Source organism: Salpingoeca rosetta (assembly GCF_000188695.1).
Source record: "Salpingoeca rosetta unplaced genomic scaffold supercont1.12, whole genome shotgun sequence".
In the NCBI taxonomy this organism is placed as follows: domain Eukaryota; class Choanoflagellata; order Craspedida; family Salpingoecidae; genus Salpingoeca; species Salpingoeca rosetta.
In genome coordinates, this window is record NW_004754922.1 from 1277188 (window position 1) to 1287187 (window position 10000).

General features: G+C 56.9%; 4 protein-coding genes across 4 annotated transcripts in view; 2 read left to right on the top strand and 2 right to left on the bottom strand.

The window, feature by feature from the left end:
• PTSG_12300 (uncharacterized protein) overlaps nt 1-2787 on the bottom strand; it is a gene marked incomplete at its 3' end in the record, with an annotated part of 5235 nt that extends 2448 nt beyond the window's left edge. Inside the window, exons 1-4 of the mRNA XM_004993865.1 lie at nt 1527-2787; nt 1058-1211; nt 703-815; nt 251-538 (exon numbers count right to left, since the gene is read on the bottom strand). Of these exons, the coding sequence (XP_004993922.1) occupies nt 251-538; nt 703-815; nt 1058-1211; nt 1527-2438 (1467 nt within the window). The 5' untranslated portion in view covers nt 2439-2787. The remainder of the gene's footprint in view (nt 1-250; nt 539-702; nt 816-1057; nt 1212-1526) is intronic.
• On the top strand, nt 2759-5811 carry PTSG_05352 (uncharacterized protein). Its single transcript, XM_004993866.1, has 6 exons — nt 2759-2905; nt 3116-4441; nt 4743-4839; nt 5074-5175; nt 5336-5415; nt 5635-5811. Exons 2-6 carry the CDS (start codon nt 3198-3200, stop codon nt 5741-5743), a joined length of 1632 nt encoding a protein of 543 aa, XP_004993923.1. The 5' UTR covers nt 2759-2905; nt 3116-3197; the 3' UTR covers nt 5744-5811.
• Nucleotides 5812-6153: 342 nt separating this feature from the next.
• Nucleotides 6154-9917, bottom strand: PTSG_05353 (pentapeptide repeat protein). Its single transcript, XM_004993867.1, has 5 exons — nt 9137-9917; nt 8665-8967; nt 8193-8462; nt 7243-7698; nt 6154-6865 (listed from the first exon to the last, which is right to left on the bottom strand). The coding sequence occupies exons 1-5, from the start codon at nt 9780-9782 to the stop codon at nt 6330-6332; spliced, it is 2211 nt and encodes a 736-aa protein (XP_004993924.1). The 5' UTR covers nt 9783-9917; the 3' UTR covers nt 6154-6329.
• Nucleotides 9918-9925: 8 nt separating this feature from the next.
• Nucleotides 9926-10000, top strand: part of PTSG_05354 (LSM domain-containing protein) — a gene marked incomplete at its 5' end in the record, with an annotated part of 1743 nt that continues 1668 nt past the window's right edge. Inside the window, one exon of the mRNA XM_004993868.1 lies at nt 9926-9979. Within this exon, the coding sequence (XP_004993925.1) occupies nt 9926-9979 (54 nt within the window). The remainder of the gene's footprint in view (nt 9980-10000) is intronic.

Consider the following 10000-nt stretch of genomic DNA (forward strand, 5'->3'; position numbering starts at 1 on the left):
GTGTGTGTGTGTGTGTGTGTGTGTGTGTGTGTGTGTGTGTGTGTGTGTGTGTGTGTGTGTGTGTGAGCATGCAGCGTCAGTGCAACTCGGTAAAAACACCAGTACCACCAATCCACAACTGCCAAGAATCCCCCACCACCACACACACACACACACACACACACACACACACACACACGCACACACACACACACGCACACACACACACACACACGCACACACACACACAGCCGTGAGTCCAGGGGCGCACCTGTCCTTGAAGGTCCTTGATGCGTTCGGCGGATGCCTCGAGCTTCTTCTCCAATTCGGCGACGGTGGCCTGTGCCGTTTCGCACTCGCGGCGCCACCGGTCCCGTGCCCGTTGCACCTGATGCAACTCAACACTCTCGTGCTGCTGCTGCTGCTGCTGCTGCTGTTGTTGTTGTTGTTGTTGTTGTTGTTGTTGTTGTTGTTGTTGTTGTTGTTGTTGTTGTTGTGTGAGTGTCTCCAGGCTGCGTTGTGATTGCATCAGACTTCCCTCAAGCTGCTGTGACTTGTCCTGCAGGTGGTGTGTATGTATGTGTGTGTGAATGCAACGCAATGAAAGCATGTACAGCACGCACAACATGACCCAACCATTCACTGAAACAAACAAAACCACACACCACAACAACCAGCCCCTCCCCTTCAAACCACACACCACACCAAACACACCAACCACACCTTGTAGAAGGAGAGCTCGTCCATGATGTCTCTCAGCAGCTGCTGCCGTTCAGATTCAAACGCAAACAGCTCCTGTAGCCCCTCCTCCGCCTGCGCACGCTCCCGCTCGCTCTCTGCACCAGCCGTTGCCACGCGAGACGTGGGGCGAAGGAACCAAGGTAAGGGTGGTGGAGTTGGGTACTGAAACGTTAGCCGCACACAAAGTCCTCGCAAGCCATTCCCACGGGAACTGGGAAGTCACCAACACGTATGGTTCGTTCCACACACGTGCACACACACACACACACACACACACACACACACACACACACACACACACACACACACACACACACACATACAACAGGTGCTGGACCTGCGAGCATCTGCGCGGCGTGGTCGAGCCTGCTGGTGAGGCGGTGCATCTGCGCAGTGACCGATGATGCCGTCTCCTCCGCTGTTGCCGCCCGCGACCGCGCAGACGACAGCTCGTGCTCGAGCCGCTGCAAACGCGCAGCGAGGGCCTGACACTGTGGTGGAGAGGTGTGCAGTGTGTGCAGTGTGTGCAGTGTGTGCGTGTTAGTGTGTGTGTGTGTGCAGTGTATGCGTGTTAGTGTGCGTGTTAGTGAGTTGGTGTGCGTGCATCACACAATCGTGATTCAATTATGAGCATTGATACCACCATTATCACGGGCAAGTGCAAACGTTCATCGCAATCAGAGTAGCACCCCCCCCCCACCAAAACACACACACACACACACACACACACACACACACACACACACACACACACACACACACACACACACACACACGCACATGCATATTGCACGCGCACAACACACCTTGCTCTCCCATTCGCCGGCGGTGGTCTTGACAACATCCTCACTGTCTTCAAGCGTGGTGTCTGCATACCCGCTCTCGGCAATCGAGGCGTCGGCCGCAGTCGCGTGGCTGCTTGGTCTGAGCAGCGAGGACGCGTCGTGCATCTGTGTGCTGTGCTGCGCCTGCAGCCGAGCAAAGCGGGATTGCTGCTCCGCGTGCATGCGCTGCAACGCCTCCAGCGACTGGCGCAGCGGCGAGATGCCCAGGGGCGACGATGACAGGTGGTGCGCGCGACGCGGGCTGATTGTTGCAGCTGCTGCCGGCACCAGTTTCGGGGTCTCCACGTTCATCCGCGAGGAGGTGCTGCCTCTGTTGTGCTTAACGGCTGTGTTTCCCTCGTGGCCGGTAACGCTCTCATCGTCAAAGCGAACCTGCTTCCGAGACGGCGACGCAGCTGTTGAGCTGTGCTGTGACGTGCTTTCATGCTGCTGCTGCTGCTGTTGCTGCTGCTGTTGTTGTTGTTGGCGCTGCTTGTGCTGTTGTTGTTTACTGCTGCGGTCACTTTGCGTGGCGCTGGGCTGGGGGTGGTCGTGCTGATCACCCAGCAGCTGCGTCAACGATGCCAGTATCGAACTTTCGCCATCACCATCACCGCCATCACCACCACGAGATCCAGGGTGGTATTGTGGACGGTGGTGAGCGGTTGTTGTTGCTGTTGTTGCTGTTGCTGTTGTGGACGTTGTTGTTGCCGTTGTTGGTGCTGTGGACGTTGATGCTGTGAGCACGTGCTCTCTGCTCAGACTTCTGCGACTGCTGCTGCCGTTGCTTTCTCCACTGCTGCTGCCACGGCTGTCCTTTGTTGGGGACAGCTGTACGTTCTGCAACCGTTTCTTCAGGTCCTCCAGCGTGCGGAAGCTCGGGTGTCCCTCCATCGCCGCCGTTACTTGAGCAGGGGAGAGGGATGACCACACACAAGCCAAGAGAGGCAAGCTACACAAAGAAGAGGGAGATGGAAAGGATAAGAGTGTCAAGGGAAAACAGAAGAGCCAAAACCGTTGTGGGGCAGGGAAAGCACAACCCCTCGAACACAACAGCGAGTCACAACAAGAGCCAAAGGCGACGGAGGAGGTGACATGCGAAGGGAAGGCCGTTAGCACCACACCACACCACTGTTCGAATCGCTTGGCGGCCGTTTGCTGGTCTGCTGTTTGGCGCTGTCGTCGACAATTCGATGATATCTTCCATCAATTATCTTCGACCCAGTCACCTTTGCGATCAGCGGTCTCAAAGAAAGGTACGCAGGACACAAAACAAGCACAAAAAGCAATACAAGCAAGCGAGGACAAGACCAATCGACACACACCAAAGTCGCACGTTGGAGCTGACGGCTGTGGTGGTGGTAAGTGTGGTTGTGACTCAGCCGGAGAGACCACCCACTGTGAACACAAGGAGAGAGCAAAGGGGTTTACCGGCTGCATGCATGTGGTGTGTGTTGTGTGTTGTGTCCATGTGACGAGAGCAGATTTACAGCAACGCACAGACACGCACATATGCGCGGATCATCTGCGGACAGCCACCAACATTTGTGTCGCGTGCATGCATGCTGCAGAACACAGAGAGGGGCATTGGAAGGACAAGGAAGGGACCGCAGCGCTGCCAGTGGAGAAGCCGGAACCGTCCCACACAGCACCATGAGCAGCACGTTGCCGTATTCGTGGGAGGTGATGATTGGCGTGCATGGGTCGAACGAATGGAGCCGATACGATGAGGAGACGCAGGAGGATCTGGAGGCGGCGTTTCGCCGGCATTTGGCAAACCCGGGAAACCCGGCGCACCTGGACCTTCTCCTGTGCAAAGGTATATACTCGGACAAGCCGCCCACGTACAAGGTGAACTTCAGCGCGTTTACCCAGCAGAACATACACACGGGTTACGTCCGTGCTATTCGGAGGCGGCCCGTCCCTGCGGCCTCCACGCTCGTCTCCCTGTACTTTATCGATAGGAACCAGATGCTGGAGTACGTTGGCCCGGAGAACTCTGCCGCGATTCAACTCACGGGGGCGCCCAGTGTGTGGCTTAATTTTGGGCCGTATGGATACACCCCCGGTCGCTACATGGTGTACTGCGACAACATGACTGTCCTCGACACAAACACATACCAAATCCTGAAGCTCACGACAAACGGACAAGACACGTGCAGCAACTTGCACATCCCTGTTCAGCCTTCGACGGTGGACGCGCCATCCTCATCCACCTCGACAGCACCAGCACCACACGCACAACACGCACCAGCACCAAACACATCAGCGCCAGCACAGCCATCGTTCTCACACACTGATGGGGTCGTGCCATCCTCATCGACCCCCTCATCGTCGTCCTCGTCGTCGTCGTCGCTGGCGTCGAGTGCGCCCAAGAAGAGCAAAGTCAAGAAGCATGGCAAGACCAAGGCGAGCGCGTCCGCCCCAAAGCCCGGCAGCAGCAACAACAACACCGGTACTGGCACCAGCAATGGCGAGGCAGGGAGCTCCTCCAAGCCTGTGACCTACGACCCGTCGACCATGGACGTGGCCGGTGATCCGGAAGAGCACCGCGTTGCGTTTCCCGTGCAGACGCGCGCGCTGCGACGGGACACGCACGGCGGGGCGTTTGACGCGTCCCTGACACCGCTGCAGAAGCTGGCTGCCCTGCACGTGGCTGTGGAGCCCGTGACGGCGAGCGACGACCGGTGTCCCGTGTGCATGGCGTCGCTGGTGCCGGGAGGGTGCGGTGACACTACTGATGAAGATGACGATGACGAGTTTGGTGATCCCATTCGCCTTCCCTGCAAGCACATGTTCCATGACGGCTGCATTGCCATGTGCATCAAGGGCCGCTCGTTTAAGTGCCCCGTCTGCCCGACCACATACGGCGAGCCCCCAATGGGCGACATGCCAGAGTACGCACAACCTTGCTGCATTTGTGTGTGTGTGGGGGGGGAGGGAAGGGAAACCTGTGGGTGCGCGTGTGTGTGTGTGTATGTGTCTGTGTGCGTCCGTGTGTGTGTGCGTGTGTGTGTATGTGTCCGTGTGTGTGTGTATGTGTCTGTGTGCGTCCGTGTGTGTGTGTGTCTGTGTGTCTGTGTGTCTGTGTGTCTGTGTGTCTGTGTGTCTGTGTGTGTGCGTCTGCCCTTTGTGATTCTTCTCACCGGTTCTCCTCACCATTTCACCTCCCACCATTGTCACCGCCACGGTACACAGCGGCCAGATGTTTGCGTTTCTGCGCCCGCAGTCCCTCCCGGGCTTCCCGGACACAGAGACCATCGAGATTGCATACAGCATCCCGCACGGCACACAGGTGTGTGTGTGTGTGTGTGTGTGTGTGTGGGTGTGTGTGTGTGTGTGGGTGGGTGGGTGTGTTGACAGACGTCGTTTGCATACACACTCAACGCACTCCAATCCCTCCCCCCTGCTGTCACCTCCACCTTGACCATGCGTGTGTGTGTGTGGGTGTGGGTGTGTGTGTGTGTGTGTGTGTGTGTGTGTGTGTGTGTGTGTGTGTGTGTGTGTGTGTGTGTGTGTGTGTGTGTAGGAGGACCACCACCCGGAGCCTGGCCGCCGCTTTGCCGGCACCTCCCGCGTCGCCTATCTTCCAAACACGCCAAAGGGCCGCAAGGTCTTCAAGCTCCTCAAGGTCTGGTGTGCGCTGTCGGCGTCTGTGTGTGTGTGTGTCTGTGTGTCTGTGTGTCTGTGTGTGTCTGTGTGTGTAAAACCAACACCGTACTTGAGCGATAATGTTTTGACTTTCCCTTGACGCTCTTCCCTCACTGCCATCCCTGCACTATGGCTTGCAGCGGGCGTTTGAGTACCGCCACACGTTCACCGTCAACCACTCCATCACCCTTGGCCCGCACGCCGGCATGCGCGTCGTCTGGTATGTCTGTGTGTGTCTGTGTGTCTGTGTGTGTGTGTGTGTGTCTGTCTGTCTGTCTGTCTGTGTGCATGTGTGTGTGCATGTGTGTGTGTGTGTGTGTGTGTGTGTGTGTGTGTGTGTGTGTGTGTGTGTGTGTCTACCACATGGGCATTTGCTTGAAAGTACAGACTCACCCCCACCCCCACCATTTCTTCGTCGCTTGCGCCCGGCTGCGTGCAGGGCTGGGATCCACCACAAGACGGACTTCACAGGGACGTTTGGGTACCCGGACGAGACGTATCTTGACCGCGTACAGCAGGAGCTCAAGGACTTTGGCATCACCCTCTGAACTCAGAGTACACACATACATTCACATACACATTCACATACATACACATACACATTCACATACATACACATACACATTCACATACATACACACATACACATACACACGTGCAGACTCACATGCATACGTGCGCGTGTGCATGCATGTTTGCATATTTCACGCGAGAACGTTCACACGCACACATGCAGTTCTGCACGCACGCACGCACGCACACACGCACGCCCACACTTGGTTTCGTTTTCGCGTTTGCGTGCAAGGTGTTCGAATTCAAGTGCTTTGCGTTTGCTGCTGACTTTGCTGCCTCGTTCAAACGTTCACATGCGAGCGCGCATCCAACAAGTCGAACACTGTCTTCTTCGCTTTCTTCTCTCACGCGCGCGTGCTTGCATGCATGCATGTATACAATGTAAACGATGTTTATCACGCAGAAAGAATCGTGTGTGGTCAGGAACAGTAGGCAGCACAGCTATGCACATTGCACACGCAAACACATGAAGATGAAAACACGCAAACAACGCACGCGAACACATAGAGATTCAGACGCACACAGGCAAACACGCACCACACTCGCACACACGCGGTGCCATCAGTTTAATCCACGAAAACTTGGCACGTTGCGCACGCCGTTGTCATGTGTGTTAAACGCCGAATATGGCGGTGGGCCATCCAAGTACCAGGTATCACCATACTTGTCGCGCCGTCCATGCTTGGACGACTTCATCGTCGGCGCCTTCGGCCACTCGTCCGGCAGCTGTGCCTCGTCCACGACCGTCTTGGCGCTGATCTTCACACGCGACACGGTGGCACCGGTCAGGTTGGCGCGCGTCAGGTTGGCGCCAGACAGCGCTGCCTGCTCCAAATTGCACGCGGTCAAATCCGCACCGTTCAGCTTTGCGCTGGTCAGCTTGGCGGCCTTGATGCTTGCGCCGCTGAGCACAGCGCCCTCGAGATTGCACGCGTGCATGTCGGCGTGGTCGAGCGCGGCTGCGGACATGTCCGCCTCTGTCGCCACCGCCATTTTCATGTACGCGTGCGTGAGAGTGGCACCTGTTAGGTTGGCGCGTGTCAGGTTGGCCCTGCACAGATTTGCACCGTGCATGTTCGCCTTGCTCAGGTTTGCGCCTGGTGTTCGGTCGAGGCCACGGGGTGTTGAGGTATTCATCCACCAACAGTGAGGGACACATCAATAGTGAACACGCAGAGACATCGAGACACACAGAGTTAGGTGTGGGGAGAAGTACAGAGTGTGTGGGAAGCATGCGTACACCAATGTCCATACAAACACACACGCACAAGCACATAACGCAAAAGGTCAAAGCAAAGGGGCAAAGCACACGCAAGCACACATCACGCAAAAGGCCAAAGCACACGCAAGCACGGAACACACCGCAACACACACACACATAACTCACGACATACACACACATAAAACTCAACACGACACAGAACACAGCACAAAACACACAAAGCACGACACGCAAGTACACACGAAGCCTGACCTGTGAGGTCGCAGCGGTTGAAGTTGATGTGCTGCAAATCGGCGCCTTGCAGCAGCACCGCCCGCAACACTGCACCCTTAAAAGCGCCCTTCTCCTGGGTCGGGAACGCGCTCTCAAATGCATCCTCAACTGTACCCTTGGACGCACGCGCGTTTGGTGACAGCAGCACGGCGCCGCTCAGGTCTGCACCTGTCATGTCAGCGTTGGTGAAGGTTGCGTCGCCCATGGTCGCGTGGGAGAGATTGGCGTCACGCATGTCTGCACGTGCGCAGGAAGCCCTGCGGAGGTCGACGTGTGTCATAATGGTTCCCACCATGACGGCGTCGTCCAGGCGCGCGCGCTCGAAGTTGCAGTTGCTCATGTCAAACCCGCTGACGTCGCACCCAGCGAGCGTGCAGTCGCTGAAGTTGATGTCGGCGCACACGGGAGGCAGCAGTGCACGCGACAGATCCGCTTCTGGTGGGGGGGGCACAGAGAGCGTGTGAGAGTGAGAATGAAAGTGTTTGTGTGTGTGTGTGTGTGTGTGTGTGTGTGTGTGTGTGTGTGTGTGTGTGTGTGTGTGTGTGTGTGTGTGTGTGTGTGTGTGTGTGTGTGTGAGAATGAAAGTGAGTGTGTGTGTGTGTGTGTGTGTGTGTGTGAGTTAGACAGTGAGCGAGTGATGAAAAGGGAGAGAGAGGGGGGTTAATGTGCCGGTGTCCGTGCTCTTGGTGAGCTGCGTGAGTGTAAGCGCAGAGGTCGACATTCGGAAAGGAAGACAGATGGACTCTTGTCTTGGCAGCAGGAGGCGACAAAAGAACAAAAAAATACTAACTCTCTGAAACACTTACACATGCACGCACGCACACACGTGTACGTACACACTTACACACTTACACACGTACACACTTACACACGCACACACGCACACATGCACACACGCACACACGCACACACGCACATGCACGCCCAACCTTTGAGGCTGAAGGAAGAGAGATCGGTGTTGGTGAGGTCGCAGGCGCAGAGCTTCGTGTTGGGGAATGTAGCGTTGGTAAACACGGCGTTCTGCAAGACGGCACCCGTCATGTCTGACTGCCTCACGGTGGCGCTCGTGAGGTCTGCGTCCGTGAAGGTGCACGCGGTCATGGTGGACTGCTGGACACTTGCGCCGGTCAGTCGTGCGCGTGTTAAGTTGGCGGCTTTGAGCGTGCACTGCCGAAGCGTCGCAGCGCTGAGGTTTGCACCTGACGACGCATGTACAGTGTGATGATTTCATGAGCGGTGCGAATGGAGAAAGCAAGAGGCACAAGCGCTGCTGCGGTGACAATCACCATTTCGAGCACAGACACAGGCACACACACGCACACGCATATACACGCACACACCAACACTATGTGCATGCAAGCAATGATAATCAGACCCACGTACGCATGGACGTGCGCATACCTGTCAGGTTTGCGTTGGCAAAGTCGCCATCGATGATTGTGGAAAAACTCAAATCTGCATCAACAAGCGTTGCGCCATGAAGGCCCGGCTGCTGCTGCTGCTGCTGTGGCTGCCTCTGCATGTGCATTTCCATCGTATTCTTTTTCTTGCACGCGCTGCAGCTGCCAAAGTTGAGGGTGGCATTGCTCACACGGGCACCGGTCAGGTCCGCGCCGTGCATGATGGCGCTCTTCACTGTTGCGTCTCGAAGGTCTGCCCGTTGCAGCTGGCAGTCGCGCATGTCGGCATGCGTCAGATCGACGCCTGAAACCGAGGAGCGGAAGGTTCAGCGTAAGATGGAGAGCAGCATGATAGAGAGGGGGGCAAACACGCAGGTTGTCACGCACACATTGTCACACACACACACACACACACACACACACACACACACACACACACACACACACACACACACACACACACACACACACACCTCGGAGGTCAGTGCCACGGAGGTTGCACTTTGAAAGGTTGGAGTGGGCGAGACAAGCGCCCGCGAGGGTGGCATTGGTGAGGGTTGCCTCGACAAGCTTGGCCTGGGAAAGGTTGCTGTTGCCCAGGTTTGTGTTGGTGAGGTCGCAGCGCACGAAACTGCAGCCGCGCAAGTCAAGGTCACCCAGGTCCAACCCAGAGAGGTTGAGGCCGTTGAAGACGATGCTCGTCGTGGAGCACGATTGGCCCAAGCCGCTGTTGTACAGTTGCATGAACTGGGTCTGGGACAGCTGTGGTGGCTTCCGCCGCAGCTGCTCCAGTGCTTCGGTCAACGCCGGCAGGTTGAAAAACTCTGCCTCGGCTTGCACGCGCTCACGCATGCTGTGGTGTTCTGCGACGGCGCCACGCACAACGCCGGTGCGTAGCCAGTGCAGCACATGCTCGAAGGCGGCACCGTCTCGGTCGATGAAGAACGCGTACCCGCCCGTGGCAGAGTACACCGCAGCCTCCTTGGAAAACGTGGCTGCGAATCGGCTCCCATCGGCCCTGCCTGTTGTCAGCGTTGGCACCGTGGTGCGGTACACCACGCCTCCAACATCCAGCTCCACGCGCGTCTCCGCGCTCACGGTCGGCAGCTCAAGCTCCATCGTCGACAACTATCCGGCTGGCTGGTGGTCGCGGTGAATGGGTGTTGGTGCGTGTGGAACTGTGTGTGTGTGTGTGTGTGTGGAACAGCAGAGGAAAAAAGGTGCACCGCCGTCGCACTGACACGGCTGTATGCGACACCACAATGATTTTGCTGAGTATTCTCTTCCACACCAACAAATCCTCAACAATCAAGATGGTGAGCCAGCCAGTGAAGGAG

Excerpts from the sequence above, each read along its gene's own strand:
- PTSG_05352 (XM_004993866.1), top strand. The coding sequence starts at position 3,198 with ATGAGCAGCACGTTGCCGTATTCGTGGGAGGTGATGATTGGCGTGCAT. Across the intron at positions 4,840-5,073 it reads GCATCCCGCACGGCACACAG|GAGGACCACCACCCGGAGCC; the intron begins GTGTGTGTGTGT and ends GTGTGTGTGTAG. Across the intron at positions 5,176-5,335 it reads AGGTCTTCAAGCTCCTCAAG|CGGGCGTTTGAGTACCGCCA; the intron begins GTCTGGTGTGCG and ends TATGGCTTGCAG.
- PTSG_05353 (XM_004993867.1), bottom strand. The coding sequence starts at position 9,782 with ATGGAGCTTGAGCTGCCGACCGTGAGCGCGGAGACGCGCGTGGAGCTG. Across the intron at positions 8,968-9,136 it reads CCGTGGCACTGACCTCCGAG|GCGTCGATCTGACGCATGCC; the intron begins GTGTGTGTGTGT and ends CCTCGGTTTCAG. Across the intron at positions 6,866-7,242 it reads CAACCGCTGCGACCTCACAG|GCGCAAACCTGAGCAAGGCG; the intron begins GTCAGGCTTCGT and ends ACCGAACACCAG.